Genomic DNA, 25,379 nt, shown 5'->3' on the forward strand with positions numbered 1-25,379 from the left:
CATAGGGAAAGAAATGTAGGGAGTGTGTGACAATGTTTCCTTATAAATGCATTTTAATGTATTCTCTAGCATTCATTCATCCTCTTATACAGGCTGGTTGTCCTATGTAGAGTTCATTCTATATATGTTGAGCCCATGACAGAACTGAAGCTGCAGGCTTTCCTTTGCTGCAGGCTGCTGGTGTTCCCTAAATGCAGGACATTAAAGGTACTCTAGAGCAGAAAAAAACCTTATCTCTGCTATGGCATATTGAGCCAATGCTCCGAGGAGGAAATTGAAAATTTGTACGTGAATGCAGTCCACACCACTTGGAAGTTGCCAAAGGGATATTGAGTTCTAGAAAGTGATGTCTAAATATCCCAAGTCCTCCAGCAGTCTTTCAACAATATTTCTATTTCTATTTATTTTAATACCCTGAAACAGCAAAATATATTGATAGTTATATTTTAGAAGTTGCTGTAAGGATGTGGTTGAAAAGTATTTTGTGCTAGGTTTATTACCTATATGAAATTTAAAGTGAGTAACTTCAGGTTTTGACCAAAACCTGTCAGCCCTAAGCCCAAGGTGTGCAGGCCATCACATAGATCCAGGTTCTCATGTCCACTAGTTGGTGTTGCACAACAGAAAAGTGAGTAAAACTACCTCTGTATTAAGGAAAGACAGTTGGCCAACCCATAGTTGTGAATTTCCATAGGGGGAAAGCAAATCTTAATAGAAAAAGTCATCCAGTACTGTATTCAAAGAGAAAAAATAGAAAGGAGATCTTTGGCATAAAGAGGAAAAACCAGCAAAATACCCATTTGATTTCAGGAGTAATCATAAATGCACACAGAGGAATGAGGAAGAACAGGGGAAAATGACACTTTGGCACTAATATTATCTCTACCTCTGGCTAATTTCCAGGGATTTCTAGATCCTGGTGGGGTTTGTGTGTTCTGAATCGGTCAAATAGATTCCTCTTCCCTCTTCCAAATACCTGTCCACTCTGCCCTTGTACTCATATAAAGCTTTCAGCCAGCAGCAGCATTTAGATTTCATGGCTGTAGTGTCAGCTGGGGGAAGAACCACATCAGGATCAAGTTAATTGAAAACTTTAAAGGTAATATTATGTGATTCATACACATTTATCTCATTTTTCAAAATAGTTTAAGATGTCATCTGAGTCAATGGGTCTTAGATGCTTCAGACATTTTTGAAAACACGACCAAAGGGATATTAGAAATAGTGAGAGGCCTAAATCTCTTAAAAAACCTGGCTCAGAGACACCTAAATCTGACAACCCCCTTGGAAATTTACCTGAGACCTTTGCAGGTGCAAAGAGATTGAAATTTTGATTTAAAATTTATTTAAAATTCATAGAGAGGAAATAGCAACAAAATACATTGCTTAAGTTCAAAATTATTTTGCAGTCACAATTAAGTTGACATTATTTCAGCATCACAGTTACACTGAAGTAGCTTCTGAGAAACACCTCAGAAACATTGCATTGAGTTGCCACAGGTGTGTTCTTCCAGAAAAAAAAATATTTTTTTTTAATAGGACACTTAAAAAGAAGATGATTAACTTTCAAAACCAATTGAGAGTAGTCTCAATTGGTTTTGAAAATCTGTTTTCCCTGCTTCTGCTGCTTCTTTGAGTTCTTTGTTTGAGTGTCTTGTTAGGAAGAAAAAAATAATGCTGCAGTTATGGTTACTGTAGAAATAAAATAATGAAAATGCAACCTGGACAGTATTGAGTTGTGTTAAGGAGAGAGAAACAATTAGAAGATCCTGATTTCTTTAATATATCCTGGGTCTATTTATAATATATTGAATTAGAATGCTGTTATAATGGAATTCAAACCTCTTGGTATATTTCCTACATATTCCCCCGGCTTCAAGACTTATTTTGAATCATTGTAACACTGTGCCTAAAGTTTTGCTAAATCCATGCCTTTGAGTATTGGATTATATTAAGACTTTTGAGCAGGCAGTGTTTATATTTTCTTTCTGAGTGCTCCTGTTTCAGTGGTAGAATACCTCTGAAAGCACAAAAAAACCCCATGATACCATTCTGGGCTGGGACTGTGAAGAACTTAATTACCAAAGACTCTGTAGCAAAGGGCTGTGTTAAATGTTTTGGTTTGTGATCAACTAGGTACACAAATAAATTGAATTAAGGAAAGTTCTGACTGCACTTTTAGTCGCTTCTGAGAATCATCTGGCTAAACACACTCCTGCTTGTGGTTAGAGTGTAATTATTCCAGAACACTGCAGGAATATGTGTGGAACTGCAGTCTGCAAATGCAGGCCACCCCCTTTGTACTCTGGTTAATGTGATTTAGAGGGTTTTTTTCTCTAGTTAGAAATCTTGTCTGATAATTTTGTAGCGTATTTACAGGAGCACTACAAGCTGGTCATAGAATTCTAATTTGCTCTGGATTGCATTATTTTAGTTATTTATTTATAAAATAAACCCTCAGGGAACAAGAGCATAGTTTACTTGTTTGGTTTTTGTTTCTTGTGCACATTCAGCGATGTTGTGGTTATTTCAAAAGACATATGATAATTCTTATTTGTAGAGTTAATATGCTCTGCTGAATTTTTCTTACAGATTGTTAGGTTGTGTGCAGCAGATAAGTAGCACTTTCAATTTATAACTCTTTGATTATGAACTAAATTTAAAATAATATTCAGATTTACAAGCCTAAAGCTGCCACCTAATGCCATTATTAATGAACATATCAATGGACTTCTTTCAAAGCCCACTGAAATGAGTGTAAATCCTTTAACTCACTTCTCTGGGTACATTCTAAATGTATAAAATTTTGTTGCTTTTCCATACATATCAAAGGCTTATGACTAAATTGTCTCTTCTCAGATGAGGTAGGAAGTTTCTTCTTTACTGCTTCTGTGATAGACAGGCTATGCTAATGTCCTTGTTTTGCAATAAACTTTGCTTCTTCATTACTTATCACCAGAGGCAATAAAAATCTTCAGAGGCAAATATAAGTTTTTCATTGATATACTTGTTTGTATTTGTAAGACATGAAAGATGAACATGTAATTAAGATCAAAATTAAAATTTATATTTAAAGTATATAAATCTTGCAGTACTAATACTCCTCATATTTATATTTAGACATTTCTGAGTCGTGTAGCTAATAATTACTAACTAAGAACTCGTGGAAGTAACTTATTTAACAAGATATAAAAAGTAACTGCAAGACATCAGAAGTCAGAGTACATTTCACAGGGGCACATCTCCTCTCCTGTGTATATTGTGCATTCTGGATGCAGCAGAAGAAATGCATTTGGTTTACAATTTTCGGTATAGGAAAAGAGGCAAGGCTCCTGGAGTGTTCTGGGGTGTTAGCCTCAGTGTTACCATTAAGGCAAATGAGCCCAAATAATTGAATCCTAACATGTAAATCAATTAGCTTTTTAATAGAAAAGCTGCAGTGGCACCTATGGAACAGATTTCTACCCTTCTTGCACCCAGAGAGAAAAGAACTAATTCCTGTCCTTGTTCTCTGAGCCCTTCCTGGCACACAGCTTCACTGCATGGTGCTCCTCAAAACTGGATTAGCCCCCAGGAAGAGACAGTGAGGAGATGTGGGGGGTTTTTTTCCACCTGATTTTCAGGTGTCCAGCTGCAGAATCACACACAAAAGCTGCATGAAGTTCCACTGCTCCTTTTTCTGGCCATCACCCTATGGATGTACTTGTGGACATTAAAGTGTAAAGTGTTCCTCACTATTTAAAGAGAAGAATCACCTTGTTTCTGCAAATACTGTGGCAAAGAGCAGGAAAAAAAATTTAAGCCCTCCTTTTCTGTAGCTCACTCTTAAAAATTGAAAATGTAATTAAAGCATATAATTCTTTTCTTTTACCTTTCATTATTAATCCATAGTTTAGACAATGGAGAAGACTGGAAAACACCCAAACAAAAGCTTCTTTTGCATCATGAACCTTTTTTCAATGAAAGTCAAATAATCAGCTACAGAAATCACAAGTAACTAGCTCCTGTTAGGTAAGGAAATTAATTTCATCTAATTCATATGAACTATACTCATCAAATGAGACATTAAGAGAACTTCCTCTAAACTCAGCTTCCTTCCAGCCACTTTTATGCATGTACATATACAATTCTCTTTCCAGAATAAGATTAGATAGCACAGATAGTCACTTTATCCCTGTGATTGAAGATACAAGTTTTAATTAGAGAGCTCCTCCTTCTAAATAAGTGCTAAATTTTTGCACTTGCGTGGGAAGAAATACTAGTTTAAAAAGAATGAAAAATTGTATAGATTTTGAAATTCTATCATGTTTACAAAATGAAAAAAATAAGATTAATAGCACTGAGAAATCACTTGTTAAAGTTTAAATTGAATATGGGGAAAAAATTGCTTTTATGCAGCTGTGTGTTGTTAGTAAAGAACAATCAATGAAATGGAGCAATTTCAAAATCAGTCCTGAATTCTCCATCTAAATTTCTTTCTTCAGCAAACTCCCAATCTTTTCATGTCACTTGATAAGATCCTACTTACTCCAGACTTCATCAATTGTGACTCTCAACACTGTAATTCCGAAGAATACACTACCTATGATTGTATATAAGAAAAAGAAAATCAAGAAAATCTCATTTCACATCTAAAAGAGGATGTTACAAAAATTATCTTACACACATTTTATTGCAGTGTTTTATATGAATATTAGAGATGGGTTAGCAGTCATATTCAATCCTCCCCATCAAGGCACAGTTGCAAATATTAGGAAAAAAATTTTTTTTCTTCTTTTCTGGAAAGGATATGTAGGGATTTTCTATTGAATTCAAACATCTAAAAAATTGCTTAATTTAGTTAGGATACAGTGAGACTACTAATGCAGAGAACTTCATTCACCTAAATAAAAATGGAAAAACCTATCCAGAAAACAAAATAATGTTTAGGAAAAAATGCAGTTGTGTTGGAATTCCTTGGAAGCTCTTGTGAAAGGTTGGGCAGTATTTCTCTGTGTAAGCACTTCATTCTCAGTTTTACATCTGTAGCTTCACATTAAACTATAAACAGCTCATGGAGAGAGTTTAATAAGAAAGTGCATTTAAAATGTCTAATACTGAGTACACAGTTTTTTATGCCAAATGATGCTGTCAGGAAAAAGCAGTCTCAGACCTAAACCTGGGATATGCCTAATGCAGTATGTTTTCTAGAAACTGAGGCGAGGTTTTTTTGAATTCTGTTTGACAAGTCTGCTATTTTTCCTTCCATAATTACAAAATTTAGGCAAAACTAATGAAAGTATCCCTGTGTTTTGAGTCAGGTTCAGAGATAAGATATTAGGGAAGGTGAGCAACTAGCTCCACTTGGTGTTTGTGGGAACATGGGGATCAGCTCTCACGCCATTGGAAATACAGGGTGTTTCTGTTGAAGGTTTTGACCCCTGTAATGAAGAAGCAACAATCATTATATTTACTGTGGGACTTGATTTTTTCTGATATTTAATATTTGTGTCCCATTATCAGAAGGAAAAGCTTCAGATATCCCCATTTCTCTGTTTTGCTGTGTGACAACTTAAATCCTTGTAGGACTATTGGCTTGAAGTTAGTTTTACAGCTCTTGCAAACGAGAAAATCAAAGGATTTAACTTTTAAACCATGTTTACGACCCTGCTCTTCTGAAGGAAGACATTTTGATCTGCTAGTTTTGCTTATGCTTAATGTGTGTTCTGATATGGAGAACAAAACCAGTCTTGTGCTTTTTCACTTACCATAATGATGTCCCCAAGAAAAGCTGGTAAACACCATCCACGTGGGATGTTTGCACAGAGATGGTTCTGATGCTGGAAGTTTATTCCCACTATGACATTGGAGTATTTCTGCTATTCTTATTGGCACAGCTCCTGATATCTCAGTGTGGATTTTTCTTCTATAGAGGAGGAACTGTTGTATAAGTAAATGATGGTTAGATTTTGTTTGTTTGTTTGTTTTTATCTTTTTTTTTTCCTAATATACTATTTCTGTCTGTGGCCCACAAGTATAGTTTGTAATCTTTGCTGTTGATAACCTCAGCCTATTATCCTCCTCCCTTTCCCTCTCTATGATCTGTGTGTAAATGGAAAAATCTGAAGCTGAAGGGTCAGGGTATTTTTTCATCTCTCAAGTCCTGAATGAGTGCCTTAAATGGATAGGCCATCTTTATTTTCATTTGTATTTTTTTTTTTCTACTTTGAAAGCACTGGAATCAAGTATTAGAATCAATAATAATATTAATCATGTGAACTTTACTCTCTATCTAACACCACCATGTTAATTTTATTTTGATGTGCTATGCCCTGGATTATGGTCTACTCAGTTAAAATTGCTAATTTTTCTCTTTATCTCATATTTTAGTGTTTGTATCACAGATTGCTGATAGCCTGTGGCCTCTGCTATATCCTTATATTCTAACTCAACAGCAGCAGGTTGTCTATTAGTTTTTAATTGTAATGTATAATATGCATTTTTCTGTTTATATCCAGCAATATCACATTTTTCCTATATAGACTCTGAACAGTTCATATTGAGTATATATGAAACTTTTCTAAACCTACTGAAAGCACTAAACCATTTGCAACCAAATCCCTACTCGCTGCTGAAAAACCCTACAAATAACATATTCCAAAACTCATTATCTTCCTTCTGTGTGCACACGTATGAATTAACACTTAGTGTGTACTGTTAATATCATTTAGAGTACAAATTTACAATTTCTTCAGGATTTGAGAGAAATTCTAAGAAATGAGCCAAAGTGGGTTTTATTTATGTTTTTAATTGATTTTTAAAATGGAACACAATAGTAAAATTAAATTGTATCTGTGAGATAGTGACAAAATCTCTAAGCATATTTGAAGTCCTATAAGGCTTATGTCAGACAGAGTTCTTCTTTTCATGTGTGTGAAAGGAAGTAAGGAGTCCGAGAGACTTGCTGGAATTCTGCTTTTTGCTGGGCACTGCTTTGGAGGAGGGGGAGGTCGAAGCTCTGGCTAACATCACATTCTTTCCTGCATTCCTGACGTGGATTACATTTTAGGACTCAACTGTAGATTCACCACACTGCTGAAATGGTGCAGTTTCATTGTGCTGATCCAGGAGCTGAGCAGGAACTCAGTCCAAAGCTTTGCCTGGCACCCAGCTCTGACAGCAATGGGGCTGTTTGAGAGAAACCTGGGAGCAGTTTCTCTTGGTCCAGTCACTGCAGTGTTTCTGAGTGTATTGTTTTACTTTGATTGGAACTGCTGTGGAAAGCAGTCAAGGAAGAAAACCTCTGAATGGAAGGCATTGCTCAGGAAACACATGAGAATTTCTAGGAAGCCATGCAAGAGCAAAAAGTCCAGTGAATGTGTGAGAAAAAAAAGAAAGTTATTTGGAGGAGTAAAGCTAAAGGGACAAGATTTGCTGGACATACTATGGCAGGTAAACCTGCCCCAGGTGATGGCAAATCTTCAGGGGAAATATTCAGCTGGATTGCTATAGACCTTCTTGTGGCTTGTTCTTAATGCAGAATAAACGGTGCTGAGATGGTTGAAGAAGGAATAAATCCATCAAATTCTTTTGAGGAGGGAAGAAACAACAGAGCAGGAAGCTGTAGGTGGTTGGATGGGGCTCAGTTGAACATGAATACTCTGAGGTGCCTGTGAGGGCTCCTGTGCCCAGCTCAGTGTCAGGCAGAGATCTGGAGCTGTGGATGGGATCAAAGCCTTGGGATGAGCCAAGCTCAAGGGCAAGGGGTGCAGGAGCCCAGTGCTGGCTCTGAGCTCAGCTCAGCCAAAGCCAGGGCGGTGCTTGTGGGGCTCTGTCCTTGCCCTGTCCGTCTGTGGGCACAGTGACATGTGACAAAGAAGGGTCAGCATGGCCTTGCTGAGTTGGTTTCATGTTCGCTCAGCTATTTGTCTGTTTTTGGCTAATCCAAGAAAGGCAGGGCCATGATAAGTACAAGATTGTTTTAAAAGTCTGCTGTTCTGCAAGTCATTCCAAATTGCTCCCACCTAAGCAATTGCTGCAATGTGTGAGTTTGAGTATATATGGAATAAGGAGCAAACTTGTGGATTATCAGTAAAGCATTTTCATCTTCCTCATAAAGTATAACTAGTTGAAACTCTTTTTTGTTTTTCAAAATCTGACATACTTTTCTCTACAGAATATTTTCAGTAGTTCCTAATATTAATTCCCATTACTGTCTGTGGACATCTGGTAGTAAAATTTCCTTGCTCAAAGCTGAAAATGCAGAATCATTTTGAGACATAAGGGAGGGGAGGGATCTTACACCTTCCCAAGAGAAAATATCCGGTGTGTTTTTCATGCTGGACATGTTTGCTGCGCTGCTTTCTGCACTGGGATGCTACAAAGCACAATGGGAGCATTTATAAAACTTTTTATTGACTAAGAACGGGACAGTAGCATATGGGAACACCAACAATTGCTAACTGATCATGAAATAAAGAAATTCCAGTATTCTAGTGTTAAAAAAAGAAGCGGGGGGGGGGAAAGTCTTTCAGAACTTAGTCATATTGGTTCAGCTGTTGTAACCAAAGACTGATAAGATAATAGAGGTCTTTGTGGCTGTTTTCTACTGAAATGCTTTATCTTTATGATACACTTGGGGCCCTTTAGAGTGGAAGCTTTTTAAACTGCTGCTGGAGTTAGAACTCAAATTAGATGCTGTTGCAATGGCAAGGGGGCTCCTTAGTCAGGCAGCCCTCACAAAGTGACTTTTATCTCCAAAGCCCTTCCATTAGATTGTTACTTTCTTCTGTTTTTCCTGTTTATTTTTGTTGACTTTTGCTGCCCTATTTTGTGGCATTTAGAAGGTGACCCAATCAAGAAAGGGTAAATGCTAAATGCTGGACAGAGCCTGTGAAGTGGAAACATCACAGCCCATCTGATGTGTGCTGCAGACTGCAGTGTTAGACAGAACGGTTTAACCAGGTTATCTCTGGGAAGCTAAGATCAAATACACTTTCTTTTATGTCTAGCATTGTGTTCTTGCTTTCTTTTCCATGTCCATAAAATAATAAAATTCTCTCCAGTCTAACAGAGGGATTGAGTCACAAGGGCTTTTGTTAAAAAAAGAAAAAAAAAGGCTGGAATTGCTAAACTTGATTCAGAATCATTTTTGATTGTTGGTTGAACTGTTTTGGCTGATGATACTTTGGACCTGCAGTTATGTGATTTAAAGCCCTACTTAGCTTCTGGCAAAGTCCACACTTCTTTCTTGCATTGCTGCCTCCTGATTTCATAAAAGTCACACAATGTGTGTGTTCTGTAAACGTTACAGGAGTAATGATTTGTGATTTATTAATTTGTATTTCCTGTAAGCATATGGAGAAAAAGTTAGTTTAGATGCAGTGCATAAACAAGGATGATATTTGTCATGTTTTACACTAATCACAGAATTCAAGAGAACCAATAATGTTTTGCAGCTGTGTAGAGATTCCATGCAAAGATCTCAAAGCACTTCAGAAACATTAACTAACCAGGCATAAAAACCTCTGATTGGTAGTGTTTCACTTTGTCTACATGTTGGGACACTAAGACACATTTAAGAACCCACAGTAATTTTGTGTCACAGCTAGGAACCCTACTTTAGCAAGCTACGGATCATGCCTATAAAATTTTTCTTTTATTTATGACTCCAATACTTTGTCTTTTATTCACTTGATAGAATATGTGGTTTTACCTCGTTTTCTTTTCCTGAGAGTCAGAGAGATTAGTTTAAATTATGCTACGTAAGCCTAGAAGTCTATTTTTTGTTATGCCTGTCTCTTTTTTTCCCCTTAGCAGCAGTTATTACTCTGTCTCTACCTCAGGACAGCTTGCCCCAAGGACAGTAAGAAATATAACATTGAGAAGCCTGCAGTGTTTGCTTACATGCAGCTACATCTGTATATAGACTGAATTGGTTGTGAAAGGTAACAGGAGTTTTAAAAGGTGGTAAACCAGTAGTGGATATAGGAACTTTAATTATATTGTATAGCTGTACTTTCAGGATACTAGGTTTTTAAATTTTTGGTTTTTTGCAATACTAAAAGAAACTTAAGTAGGTAAAATTCAGGATGGGGTTTATGATTTTTATTAAATGCAGTGTAAGACACATGATGCTCTTTCTGTTACTGAATGTACCAGAAATCGTGTAGTATTCTAGTTGCTTCTAGTAGATAGAGTTTTGCCACAAGCAGAATTCTTTCTAAATGTAATTTTAAACCACAAGTTGAACTCTTCTCTCTTTTTCAGCAGATTTATAGCTACTTTTTATTTTCTGTCTCCTGATTAGTTTGACCTATGACCAGAATTTCAAAAAGTCAAGAGTTCTCTTTGATGCCTTAGTTCTCCTCAACCTGAATATTTTATCTCAATATGAGCTGAAATCCAAAATAAAGAGTAAAACAATAAGCACACAGGAAAAAATTAAAATATTACTGCAACCAGATTTTTATCACAAAGGTAGGGATATACCCAAAGTATTCTCGGAAATAATAACATTATTTTTCTGAACTTTTGATGAGACTGACACATCTCCATTTTAAAAAGAAGTCCTTAAAGAGTATCAGCTTCCCACCAACACTCAAAATTTTAAATACTGCTGGTAAAGGGAGTCAATGGATCAAATTCAGTATATTTGTAGTCACTGAAATAAAGGCCCCTAAGAAAAATGTGTCAATTTTAAAGGTCTTTCCTAACTGAAGACCATTTTGTGATAGAGCCAAAGGTTAATAAAATCAGTAGTGAATGTAGCAATTTTACAGATAAGCTATTCACAACAAGTGTAGTTACTTGAATAAAAAGCTAATTCAGTTCTAAAATGCCACATGCAGTAGCAGTGAATAGCTGCTTTTAGGTGCTTTCTGGAGGAGGATAAAATACAGAATCACAGCACTCTTCTTTTCCAGCATCCCTGGCTGCCTGTAAATTGCTGTGAATGGGACTGTGGGCTGACAGGCTCTATTAAGACAAACTGCCTTTCTCATCGGAGAGATAAAATAAATCAGGTGTTTAGTCAAATTAAAATACTTCAGATGGAGCAGGCCCTGGGGAGCACTGATCCACCTGACAAATCTGAGAGAAACTCAAGACAGATGTGTTTTGGGGATAAGGAAGACCCCATGGAAAAAAATGCACTGCTGTCTTTGGAGTAAGAGAATAGGATTAGAACAGAGAGAGAGCTGTGGTATATAATATTTCATGGAAGCTGGCATATTTACTGTTCATTTTTTACTAAGCTTTTTGTTTTATCTCTTTTTATGGCAAATACATTTTACAGATAGCTGTATTTTTATTTTATTTATAGATATTTTCAGTCAGCAGCAGAAGTTTATTTGCTGGTAATGAGTTTAGGAATCTCATTGCTCGCTACAGTAAGTGGATGCAAAACAGATGATGATGGCACACAGCTACTGATGACCTCTCTTGTCCCAGCCAGATCAGCTCAATCTGGTCTGCATTCTAAGCAAGTTGGTTTTTATTGGTATTTAAACTGTAAAATAATGGTCGGGATTTTCCACTCTAAAATTAAATTATGCCTCCCCCTCATACACACACACTGTTCATACAACAACATTCTCATCTTATGCTTGTTCTTGGTTAGGTGTCCTGCAGCTTCATGGAGGTCTCGTGATTTTCCAGGAGCGCAGTGTACATTTTGTGGTCATCAGTTCTATTCTGTTGCTGGATTACATAACAGGGTACAAATTAAAGAGCAGAGTACTTTAAATGGGGTCATTTATTTCAGATGTGTTTCTCGGGGGAGGGAAAAGGAAAGAAAAACAATTGCTGTGGATTCCTGAATAAGAACAGTTACTTCTGCCTGCTATTGTAAAAAAAATCAGAGAAAGAGAGGGAAAAGGGAAGGAAAGAAAGACAGACTGTAAATTTGTGGCAACTATATAAAAGGATTCTAAGAAATCCTAACAAAACAACAACATTTTGTAACCTTGCAGGCACTCTTTGTGATGGTTTTCTACTTGTGTTATGGGGCAAGTACAAGCTATACAGACTAATATGGAAATGGAGTGGGAGATTAATATCTGCTTTGGGTGTGTAAAATATTTTATGACTGTAAGCTCAGGGGCTTGTATTATGATGCCAAAGCTGCTTGACAGATGTGAAAATCTCAAGCTGTTGTTTCCCAGGTGGCAGGGGAGGACAATAAGTATCATCTGAGGCAGCAGGTTGTTTCCCACTGGCTTTCTAAAATCGGTGGGTGGAGTGGTTGATCTCTTCTGGTCACAATGGGCGGGGGAGTTTTGCTTTGGCAGAAGAGTCTTTTACCTATGGAAATGAATTCAAAACCACCTAAATGACCTTTGAACCATGCTGAAAAATCCTCAAGACCTAATAACACAGTTTAGGAGGGTTAAGGTAGGTCTGTTGTGAAGTTGCACAGAATTGAGCAGCTGTCAGCTTGGAGCTCAGTACATGCTGAAGGATCCTGGCAAGGCAGTACTTCCAGGGCAGGCACTTTCCTGGCCACACAGCTGCCTAAGCTTACTTTCAAAAATCATTTTGTATTTGTTTTGGACTTGTAACAGCTTTTTGCACAGAACCCTTCTATTGCTTCAGTCACTCCTATCACACTAAGATTTTGCAATGAGTTGGTCTGGGTAGGAGTGTCCTTCAGTTTCAATTTCATGCATGCATCATTCCTCCTGTGACTAAGGAAATTGCTATCAACCCTTTCTAAAATTTCTATTGCAACATCATTTACACATTTTTCTTCTTCTGGAGACCTGTGTCACATGTGTACTGGATGTACATTAGGCATTAAAGGGTTGGGAAACATCAGGTTCTTGGAAACTCATTTGAAACTAAGATACTTAATAGTGAATAAGAAATTGAATCTTTTTCAGTACTTTGCATTGCTAAATGCAATTAATAAATGTACAGAAAATGAGATACCCTTTGTTTCTCAGAGTTTGTTCAGAGTGAATGACTTAAGCCATGCAGTTGCCTTTATTCCATACAAAGCAATTTCAGATAGAGGTTTTCTTTAAAGCTGCTTTTGGAAATGAAATTCTCTGTAGGGATCATACTGGCCCCACAATATAAGTAGTGGATAATCTTGGGTTTGTCACCTTCTTGGAAGGAGCCTCTTTTGTCTTCCTTTTCCTTATGAAACCTGTCAGCCTCTTTTTTCTCCTGTTGGATACAAGATATCCATCTTATTCCTGGGAAGAAGTTGGAGTCATAATTTTGTGACTGTTTCTCCATTCCCTCCCAGATCCTGTTGCTCACACCTTTTCTTCTTCTTTGAAAGTCCAGTGACTTCTTTATCACAGTCCTCTATTGTAAACAGAGGAAAGGAAGTTTCTGAATACTCTCTTTTGTGCCACTTCTCATAGTGCCACTCTGTAGTGGCAGACCATAGACCTGGATAATTCTTGATTTGGTTTTCTTCTTCTCGGATTTTCAGTTCTACTTTACAACTTTAAATTGCTTTATTTATCCCCCTTCCATCTCTAAACTTCTTTCAGATGATCTTCCAAGATTCTTGGACTTCTACCTTGATGTATTTATATTATCTCTTATAGACCTCTGATTCTGAGGTGCTCACAAAAGGAAATGTATTGTATGGCTCAAATATAGGAGCAGACATTGCTGTTTCTGACTGAGTAATATGTTCCTATATAAGGTGGGATATTTTCAGATTGATTTGGAAAAGGACCCTGTACTCTCCACTTATGAGACCCATGCAATTTGCCCATAAACAGACCATTAAGCATCATTAGTGCAAAGAATAAATGTACCGTAGTTTCATATTAATTAAGTGCTCTCTGCAGAGTAAACTTTGAAAGTTAAATGAAAATTCTTAAGCTATTTTCTCAGGTTAGCCATTTCTCTTGAGGAAAAGTAAAGTTCATTTTTAATACAAATTCCACAACCATAGCTTACATTTACTTAAATGACCTACCAGATATATGGGTATTTTGGAGAAATTATCAATAAATTCTTAAACTGCTTCTTCCACCAAACAGCATCTTTTACATTCTGTTTTAGCATTTTTACATACTTGAAGTGAAAAAATGTGAAAATATATAAACTGAGGTAAAATTATGTCTGATCAACTATCGATGTATTTATCACAGTGGGCAGATTTAGATGGATCCAGGGATTCATACAGAATAAATCCCTGCCAGAAAAAAGGAAATATTCTATATCTTTTCTGCCCCCATTTCTGTTACATCCTCCCCTGCTTAGAGCACAGCAAATCTACGTGTTACATCCTTTTGAGATTTGTTAGTAGAAAATATATCCAAGCTGCTGTTTGAAAAAAGCACATTGGTGATGCAGCCATTTTTTTGGAGGGGTAAAAATTGCTTTGTAAATATTGTCTACCTCATATTTACAGTCCATCTTTCCCCCACGTTTAGGTACACCAGAAAGCCTGGCAGAAAAAGAGCGCCAGCTCTCCACTATGATCACCCAGCTGATCAGCTTACGGGAGCAGCTCCTGGCTGCCCACGATGAGCAGAAAAAGCTGGCAGCCTCACAAATCGAGAAACAACGGCAGCAAATGGACCTTGCTCGCCAACAGCAAGAACAGGTGAGGCTCCAAGAAGGAAACCTGTGAAAATGGTTCATGCAGAATGCTTGTCACAAACTCTGCTCTGCCTGCTGTTGTTTCCTTTTGTGGTTTTTTTTTTTTTTTTGGTTAAAAGAGCTTAAATATCTGCAGAAGTTAGATGTTTTTCCAGAAAGAGGGAATATTATAGGACCCTAAAAAAACAAAAAGGGAGGAGTGGATGATAGATTTCAAAGTTCTTGCACTGAGATGCAATTTTGAGAGTTATGAACAAGCCAGACTATAACCATTATTTAACACTTTCTCTTTTTGAAATGAAAATGATGAAACAAAAACCCTTAAGCATGCTCAAACCTTTAAATACCTTGCATAAGTAAGGTTTGATTTGTTCATTGAGGTTGTGAAGAGGTTTTTTTTTCCTTGTTTTGTCTTTTTTGGCTTTTGTTGTTTTTTTTTTTTCCCTTGATTATTTGTTTGGTTTAAAGATGCAGTTGTCCAATGAGCTGTCCTCTTCTCATTGAAGGAAAGTGCAACAACAATGATCCCATGCACTAGTCCCCTAGGCATTAGATCCGACAGATCCAAATTAATGTGTGGTTTTTAAGAATCTGACATTATTACTAGAATTATCTTTTCAGTTAAATATATTTTATAGGATATATACAGCAATGTATGCTCTGTTGATTTTAATGAGTTGTGACGTCTGGTATTTTATGTGCTTGGGTATTTGCCCACACGTAGGAATATGGACTCATCCCCTAATGGAAAATAACATAAAGGAACACTGTAAAAAATCAGAAGTTAGAATGTCATTTAGCCATCTAGAGATGACACAGTAATTAACTATTGACACTTGTGAATAAGCTAGCACAAATTAATCTTGACACATTTGCAGACGAGTGATATCTTACAGTGAACACTTTGTAATTATATTTCAAAATGAAAATTAAATGACACTTAAAACTAGGTTGTCATGCTCAATGAAGCGAGCATGTAGCTCAACCGATAGGCAAATAAAATTCAGAATTTGAGCCACATGGTGCTTGTGTACCCTACTTTACTGTGTCAAGCCTATACATCAAGACGATGCTATGGTAATTGCATTGCAGGGTCTTGGGTACATTTTCTATCACAGAAGTGCTCCAGCGAAGAGGAACCTTGGAGATTAGATGCTCCATGGTATATTTCTTGTTTTCAGCAGGAAATGCCTATTCAAATGGTGCTACATTGTGCATGCAGGTACAAAAAGCTGTTCACAAGCAGCCAGAACCCTGGCAGATCTGTTCCTTTGCACATGTAAACAAAAGCCTCCTCCTTGTCTTGGCTGTGGTTTACTGTGTTAAGCTGCAGCCAGGTCATCAGCAGCTCCAAACAATACTGGATGTAGGGTACTGTGTACCTGTGAAAAAATGGTACAGCACTGAGAGAGAGTGGCCCACAATGCAGCTCCGTGCTCTGTATCATTTCACAGTGAAGCTGCACACTGTAACCATTTTTACGTTTGCTGGCATTTCAGCAGAAGGGGCAATGTGGATAAAAACCTGACAGACCTTATCTTTAGTTACAAGCATTGCACTTCTAAGATGGAGTCCCACAATTGGTGTGTTGCTCACTAAAAGTGCTAACTCCAGCACCCATAGAGGTTTTAAATATTCCATATAGCACTGTCCCCATTAGGGTTGTTTCACCAAGCACAGGCACCACTGCTGGTCACTGTGCTGACAACAGCTACCTGAGCTTCTAGGACCTGCCCCTGGGCTACCTGGGCACAGGGACAGCCAGCTCTCTTTGATTCCCTTCTTTACTCTCCTCATTCAGTTCTCACTCACTGTATTTTATTGACTTGCCTGGGAGGTTCATCCAGATCTGTTTGAACACCAGGCTCCTGAAAGGAGTTTGAGCTCTGTTACAAGCACTGGTGGTGTGATCTGTGAGAGTTGCTTGACTCCATCTTCTTGTGGCCCTTTGCCTTCATCCAGCTCCAGAATCATGTCGACTTTCATTTGCCTCCTTGAGGCCGTGTACAAGACTTAAAATACATATGAATTTTGAGTTGGTTTCTCTTACAAAAGTGAATTTTAACTGAAAAACTTGGAGTTATTTCCATGTGACAGTGAGAGATTAAGGAAATGACAGCCTTGGTCTCTGTGCGTGCACAATTACAAGCCGTTAATATGTGACTGCAAATTCCTTATGAGTTAATCTGAACAGTTTTCACTAAAACTATGTGATTGCTTATTTCCAAACCAACCTTTATACATTCCTGTCATTTTTTTATCATAAAAACATTTTACTTAGCTTTCTCTGTTTATAACAGAGTAAGTGTGCTCAGAAGATGTTAGGGAAGGAGCCCAAGAGGGTTTTGCCAAAAGAGAAACAGTGAATTGGAGTGACCAAAATACCTTTGTCACCGGCTTCTTGCTGTTTTATGTGATTCCTCTGCTCTAGATAAATATTTATAGGAGGGGAAATTATACTTAAGAAATGAAGGTAGCAGAAGTGCTGAGACTGGGATTTCCAGGAAACACAAATCTTGTTCTAATTTCAGTCTGCTGCACTGTTGCCCTTCTAAAGCAGAAGTCCAGTTGTTCCCCCAGCTCCCTGTGGCTTCTCCTCAGTGGCTGCCTTCCACATCACCCATTGCAGGGAGCAGCTCTGTGGTCTAGGATCCTAATTCCCTTCTGCTCCAGCAGGATGATTTTGTGGGAATCAGAGAGGTAGATAGAGTATCTGTAGCAAATTCTCACCAGTCTCTTAGTGTTCCTCACCCTGAACATTTGCTTTTCGCCACCTGTGTTAGAGAAGGGATAGGGTACATCTTTATCCTCCAGATCCCCTACTGGCTCTACCAAATGAGGGTAAGAATATCTGCATATTTCATAGGGTTGTGTGGAGGATGAGTTGCTGAGCACCAGGTACTGCTTTTACACAGAATAAGGCTCTGCTTCGCTAAGTAGCTCCAAGGATGATTTTTGAGATTTGCAAGAGTACTAATGTGCTGCTCATTGTGGAGAAAGTCAGAGAAGCTTACCCTAGGAGCTTGTGCTGAATAGTGAAACATCTATAAACACCAGCTAAGGCTCCAGTTCAGCAAAGCAGGGAAATGTATGTTTAACCTTAAGCACCTGCGTAATCCCATCCCCATTCAGAAAAGCACTTAATTTAAGCATGTGTTCCATTCCCATTGTAGCTAACAGTAATGCATCACAGTTACAGATCACCACAGGCTTAAATGCTTTGTTGAATAGTGATGAGATTATTCACATGCACACAAATAAACCCATGTTTCTGTGCTTTTCAGGGCTAAGGTCTAACTGCTTAAAATATATATCTCTTACTAAGTAGATTTTTATGTTGCATTTAAATTTGCCTCTAAAAGATGCCCCATTTAAAAAAAAAATAATATGCTTAATAAAATATAATAAAGAATAACAAATATCATGTTTTTCAGTCAATAGTATTGAAATTTCAATATTGCTGTTTTAATTTAATGGAAATTTTATTTCTAATAGATTGCAAGACAACAGCAGCAACTTCTGCAACAGCAGCACAAAATCAATCTACTGCAGCAGCAAATTCAGGTCAGTGTGTTTTATTGCTCTCTTCTGATTATACTTAAGTTCCATTTATGGAGAGGGAAGGGTCTAAAATAAAGCAGCCACATGCTTTACTAACAAGCCTGAGTAAAGATGCTCTTTATGGTAGTTCCTTGTGTCCCAGAAAGTTATTGTCAGACATCTTTTTTGGTGCAAAGAACGTTAATAGGCAAAGTTTTCTTCTGAAAGTTATGAACTATTTTTAAATCTCACCATCTTGTCATAATTCTGAAATCTGCAATCAGTTTGACTTGCATTGTGTGAAGTAAAAACAGAATCTCAGTTATTGCTGGAGGAATTCTGTGTTCTACAAAGGCAAAATTGAGACACTGAAGCAGTACTAAGTCCCTGGCACCAGTCTGCTCATGTACAAAGACCCACAGGTATATGTGTTCCAGGTGCCTTTGGAATAATTATACCCTTGTGGATCTGGAAGTGTTCTGGAGATATTTAATTATCTGTACTTGTACTCAGAACATGTTTTAATTTTGTGCAAGTATACGTGGGCAGGGAGTGACACGGATGCAGAGGCATTGTTGGCATGTGACTGTGTTACCTTCTCTGCTTCCCACTTTGAAAGCATTTCCATGGGCCTGTTCACTGATTGAAATATTTCAATTTGGTCTGACAGATGATTGTGCTGCCAATCATTTCTTATAAGCTTGGGCTATCCATTTCTTTTCCTTAATTAGCAGATTGCTATGTTACTAGATGCCAAAACTGAAGTTTTTCTTTCCCTCATCCCAAAGGAATGCTTGTAAATGCTTTTGAAAATGTTGTAATGCAGTCTCAGTTACACTTCTAAGGGCTTTATTTAACAAATATAGATGTGTTAATACCTCGTATGAGAGACACAATTGAATTATAAAGCACCATTATTGTTGTTGCCTATTAAGAGACCGTGTGTTCATATTAGGTGTTCATCAAGGATGAAAGAGATAGGGTAAGGAAAAAAGAACAGTGTAAGGAACTAGAAAGAATAGTGTAAGGAAAAAATACACCATCTTCTCTAATTTTTATTTGCAAGTCTGGCTTCAGGAAGCAAAGAATAATATAAAAAAGCTAAGACTGAAACCTAGCTAAGTCTACAGAACAGTAGTGTTATCTTTATGAGAAATCCCTAATTTTTCAAATTCCTTTAAAAATTAGGAAACAGAGGAATTATGACTAGTTTTTTTTTGTTTCTCTTTGGAGAATCGTAGGCACGTTTGGCTGGGATACCCGCTCTGTAGTAAAAAGCTCAAAGGTACTTTATATTTCACTTTAGTCAATACTTTCCAGTAGCTTTACCCTTCCACTATCTCCAGGGAAATATGGTCTTAGAATTCATTCTAGGATAGATTGAAAGTTCGTTTTCTCATTCGCTTCCAACTTTCCTCTTACATAGTGCTGAACCCTCCACAATTTTTCTTTCCCATCCTTTCCTAGATGTATATGCAAAGAAGTGTTTCAATGGTTACTCTGCTCATTCGAGCTAAACTATTTCTTGGTGACTTGTCCCTGTATTGGCTTCCAAATTCTTGCCAATATATAACACTCATGCCACAGCTCCTCAGTGGTTTGGCCTCTTTATTTATTTATGATTTTAAATTTCCCTGAGTCTAATCAGTGTGTTTGAGGCAGTGAGGACTGTTTCTTCTCCCATCTGGTCAGCCAGACTGATGGGCATCCCATGGCCCAAGGAACACCATAGGCTCCAGTAAGAAGCACTAAGCACACTGGGCAGAAGCCAAGTCAAATGTCCAATGGTCTTTTGAGGAGATTACTAAAAGAAAGTTCCCTGGGAGATTGTCTCCTAGGCTAAACACCAGCTCACATAGTCCATTTGCTTGTGAGCCAAGTGGTCTTGCTTTGTTTATTTGTTCTGTCTTAATTCTGTGGCAGGTTTGGCAGCCAGAAGTTGCTAAGTTGCCTCTGCAGTTTGTAGTAGGTTTGCTGCTGTAGAATTGGTTATGAGTGTAACAGTTTGAGACGTGTAGTTCCTTAAGGGCTAGAGCTGGGATGGAGGCAAAACAGGAGGCAGGTGACAGACACAGTGCTGTGCTAGTTCTCCCAGATCCTCTTCCACCATCTTCCCAAGAAACCTCAATGCCAGTTCTGCAGTCATGCTGGTGACTCTGGGTGGAGTTCATCGTATCAAAAACAGGTAACTGCAGTGCACACTCTGCCTCAATTAATTATCCAGATTGTTCTTGTAGTGAGCAGTGAGAAGCTAAGTGAATTGTTTCAGGATACAATTTGTCTTGTCCTAAAGTAGATATTTAAAATAGATCAGATAAATTGTTCCCTAAAATGGCTGTTTCTCTGCATTAACTAAGGAGGACATACGTGTCAATGCCTTTAGTGTAGAGATCTGATGAGAGATGAGGTGAATTCCGCTCTCAGTGTCTTGAAGGGGAAACAAAATTTCTATTAAATGTTTACATTCCCAGTTTAGAATTTGGGCCTGGTAGAATTTGCAGCTCTGTCCCCAATAACTTGATTTTGTTTAGAAGGTTTGTTCAAAGACGCTCTTGAGCAACAATTTTCAGGAAACAGTGATTACCTACAGAGAATGGTGTGGGCTCTTATCTGCACTTCGTATGCGTGAGAAAACAGTAGTACCCTTCCCTGCCACTCCCCTTCTGAAGAGATTACAAAATGTGAGCAGCACAGGTGCCAGTTCCATCTGGGCAGGGGCCTATTCATGGCACAGCTACTCGAGGCAAGTACAGCGTGTTCTCCAGGATGCGGGAGAGGGGCACTGCTGATGCAACGCTTTCATCATGAGACACGCCGCGTGCCAACTGTCCTCTCCTGAGGTGCAGTGTTAGTTCTTGAACAAGAGTTTCTGTGAGTAAGTGCACCCAGTTGAACCATTCAAGCAATTAGAAATTGCTTTAGAAGGGGCTTATAATATGTCAGCCACATACAAAATTTAAAATAATTTATATTACATAACGCATGCTTCCCCTGGACAACTACTGGGTAAATATACTGAGAATTTGCATTACCTAGTATTTATTATCTATATTGTGCTGTATATTATCAGTTTATGTAATCATTTTGACACCTTGTTTCATTTAATTGGTGAAAAAAAGTTGTTTCTTTCTTTGGGTTTTTTTGTTTTGTTTTGTTTTGAGACCATTTACTGGAGCACCTTACTGCAGACTTGTTATGCATCCAAAACTTTGTCAATAATCTATGAGCAAAGAGCACTTTATCTAGGCTTAGTGTATGCAAAAAAGGTAGGAATTTCAAGAGTACAGACGTCATTAAATGTTCTGCAAAATCATCTCGTGCTTTCTATGTGAAGCTAATGTTTCTGTCAGGGTCCATGTGTTGGGGAAAGCAGTTTTGTTGGCTAAAAGCAGTGAGAATCTGGACTTCTCCTCAGTCCTGTCTCTGATTATCAGAAATTTGGCAAATCATATCCTTTCCCTCAATTTAAATGTAATGTTTTGAGAATCTTAAATGAAAATTTTCAAATAAATGCAGTGTATTATTACTTTTCAGCTCAAATGTTCATAATGTTCATAAACACTCTTCTATAGAGGAGTCCACAGAGATGGGAGGAAATCTAGTATGCCAAATTAAGTTCTTTATTCTGCAGAGCTGTGCAGAGGAATCATTGATTTCAGTGCAAATTAAAGTTGAGAAGATAATGTGGGGCAAATAAGACCTCACAGATCAGTCTTCAGGTTGATTAAGATTTTTGTAAAACACATGTTTTTTCATTTGATTCTTTAATAAAAAATATTAATTCTGAAGTAGAGGGAACATAATTGGACTAATTCAAGGGCATCTCTTAGCCTGTGCTATGAAAGTGAAAATCTCTAGGAAGAAGCGAAAAAGCTGGTTAAAGGAGGAATTTAGTAGTACATCATGAAGATTAGATTGGAAAAAGGGAAGACATGCACTTCTTAAATGTTTCCAAAGCAGAGGTCCTGAAATCTCTGTGAATTCTGTGCCTCATTATGAGAATTCAGTCCTTTCAGAATGAGGCTTGGGGATTTCTGAGCCCCAGCACACCCGTGTGAGGAAAAGAGGTGGATCGCCCTGATGCTTGGAGCCTGTTGCTCCAGGATTTCCATCTGAGAATGGGGGTGTGTGTGGATTTAAGCCATGAAAGTTTTTAGGGCTTTCCTCCTTGTGGGCAGGTTTCCTCAGAGCAACTCCTAAATCTGAAGTCTTTAAAAGGGACAGTGATGGTTGAGCTTTTCTGCAGAAATCTGTGATGAGGATAACTGTGAAAGATGATTCAAGCTGCTTTTGTCCATTTCTCTTCACCTTATTCCTCTTTACTGTGCTTAATGCCATTGCAGAGCATTTTGTTTCCTGTTTGAATCAGTACAATTTCCATTGCATAGAGAAACTGATTTCCTCTGCTCTCGTAAGTCTTCTGTTTTAATTCAGCCACTAGAAATTATTCCTAATAGTAATTTTTTCAAGTTTTAATCTATACATTCATGCTGTTCTACTTTCCTGTAAATGTTACATTTTCTGTTTCTCTCAAATAGACTGAATGGGATTACTGTGATAATAAACAGACAAAAAAAAATGGTAACATAAAATTACAACTATTTAAACTGTCTTTGAATAAGAATCATTTGAATCATAAGTAAAACTTAAGAGACTGAACCAATGAGTCTCTCTTCTTATCCATGATTAACTACTGACAATTGAGGAACCTGGTGAGCTGAATAAGGACTATCTCTTTATGTGAAGTACATGTCTAAAGATCAGGAATAATTACATTCCACATTAGCCTTCACAGCCTCCCTGACCTGGTTAATTAATTTTTTGCTAGGATAATAATAGTAGAAATAGATTTAAAGATACGCTTCACCATTAAGTATGTAACTGACCTCCAATTTTAAGAGCTGAACCTTTCATTTATTGCCTTTTGGAGACAGGTTAAAGCTCCTTGCAGAGAGCTTGCTGAAAATGCACAAGCTGGAATCCAGTTATTGTCAGCTCAGTTATGCTCTCTGAGGTTGTCTTTCTTTGTAAACTCTATTTAGTGTTGACACTAAAGCAAAAGCAATGGCAGTTGTACTGTTCCAGCACTAGGGAATATTCTCCTCTACCTTTTTTTTTTTTTTTTTTGTTATTGATCATGAAACTGATCTCCTTCCAGCAAGCTCTGCACAGGACCAAATAAAGCCATTGAAAGCAATTTGATACTTCAATTGGCAGGGTACACAGATCAGATACTCCCTTGAAAGAGAGAGAGAGAGAGTTATAAACAAAGCTTAGAAGTCTAGGAATAGCCCCCAGCTTCAGCAAACCCTTAAAATATTTTGTAATTGTATCTTCAATCATGAATTAGCTAGGAAAAACAGACCTTTTTTGCCTTTATATTTCACTGCTCTATGCTGTTTTTAATTGCCCACAGGCACACTGTTGTGATCTTCTTTGGAAGTTTAAAACCAGGATAAAAATGCAAATCTAATTATTTCTTTTATCTAATCTAATTAACTTTTACAAGCAATGATAGATGCACTGCAGCCTCCATCAAACATTTTAATAATGATGTTTCTGGATTAAAGAATAGGTAAAAGTACTGTAATTTATAAGCAGTCAAGATTATGGCAGTAGAAAATGTAAAATATTGTGGTGGCTTAATAAACTATAGCTGCAGTTTATTAATTTACAGTAGAAAGGATGCATTTCCCATGAAACCCAGTTTGCTTGTGAATTGATTCCCAGCCGTCACTGGTATATATTTTTACTGCTTTTTAAGCAGCTCAGTATTAAAAATAATATATATCCAAGTCCCTTCTGCAATGCAGTTGTGTGCAGTTGGAAGAGAGAAATGCTGTTGTGTGCCTGTAACTTGTAGCTGGCTGCTAAATCCCTGATTCCACTTGAGGGGCTCTGCCCTAGGTGTGGCACCACGGCTCCTGTCCAGCTCCTAACTTGCCTGGTGAACCCTGAAACTGATCCAATGGAGGAAAGACAAACATGCTAAACATCAAAGTCAAATGTTTCATATTTTATTTATTATTACATACTGGCTTATTATTGAGTTCTAAAGTCCTTATGTGATAATTTCTCAAGCAAAAGATCTGTTAACGGACAGCTTTTCCCAGTAAAAGGCATCTTCATGGCTGGCTGACTTGGAATTTTCTCTGTCAGCTGAGAGGAAAAAGAAATGATGTAGCATCCTTGCCTTCTCTGAGCAGCACATGCTATAATAAATATTCTGGTGATGCTCTCTATCCTTTATTCAACCTCTTCCATACTACAAATGCTTTGGCATAACAGCGTGATGGCAGCAGAAAAGACACAGTGTGTAAAAGGTTCATAGTCTTCTGCTACTTGTAAGCTTCTGATCTTACCCCTCGGTCCCCCATTTGCAAGAATCCTGCTAGCTGTTCTGCCCCTGAGGCCCTCAGTCCCTGGAAACAAGTTTTACCCTGGCAGAGCAGAATATAGTTCTGGATTTGACTCTTAAAACTGTATGCAGCCGTAAGGGGGGCAGGGAAGCTGTATTTTAAAAAATTTTTGCTGTGACCTTTAAAGAGTTAAATGAGCTGTCTTGCAGTTTTCTAATTCATTATATGACTCTTTTTTTCCTTATTTCGCCTACCCGAGTCTAAACAAATTGTATTTAATGCAAAAATTAAGCCTTGTGTATCTCTTTCATATGACTTCTCTAATTATAGAGCAGTAAATGGTAGAATAGCATATGTTAGCAACATGAGCAGCAGTCTATGAAATGAGCTACAAGTTAATAAAATGATCTTGTGGTGGTGTTGGCCAAATGTTAGCACACATGTTTCGAAAAGTGGTATTTCAACAGACTTGAAGAATAGGACTTTGGCACAAGGGTGCCGAACATGATCTGATGTGTGGAAATTAGTTAAACCAAAGTAAATGTCATTGTTTCTTGGGCTCATGTTGGTGCAGAAAATGATAGTAGCTGTCCTCCCACTTTCCCTCTCCCACGTGTGTTTTAAAATTGGAAATGAAGACATAGGCATCCCCTAGTTCAAGTCCTGCTGCTTCGTTTGCTTGGGGCGTGCTGTGCTGCATCCTCACCAGTGGCTTAAGGACTTGTTCGCAGCTGTGCCTCTGCCAAAGCCAGAGGCTAAAATCTCACTGATTCTATTCAGCCCAGACTCTTCTTCTGCAGGCTTCACTTACAGAAGAGCCCATGATTTGAGCCCTTTTAATTTAGAGGCAGATTATAACCAGCTCCTGAATAACACCAGAGGATCAAGCAAATATTTGCTGCCCACCTGTGCTGATGCCTGGGGGTCACT

General features: G+C 37.8%; 1 protein-coding gene across 1 annotated transcript in view; it reads left to right on the forward strand.

Moving 5' to 3' along the window:
• Positions 1 to 25,379, forward strand: part of SOX6 (SRY-box transcription factor 6) — a 259,381-nt gene that overhangs the window by 101,624 nt on the left and 132,378 nt on the right. The window contains exons 5-6 of the mRNA XM_084207918.1: positions 14,382 to 14,554; positions 18,046 to 18,114. Coding sequence (XP_084064044.1) covers positions 14,382 to 14,554; positions 18,046 to 18,114 — 242 coding nt within the window. The remainder of the gene's footprint in view (positions 1 to 14,381; positions 14,555 to 18,045; positions 18,115 to 25,379) is intronic.

This window comes from Fringilla coelebs (assembly GCF_963513975.1).
Source record: "Fringilla coelebs genome assembly, chromosome: 6".
NCBI lineage: Eukaryota > Metazoa > Chordata > Aves > Passeriformes > Fringillidae > Fringilla > Fringilla coelebs.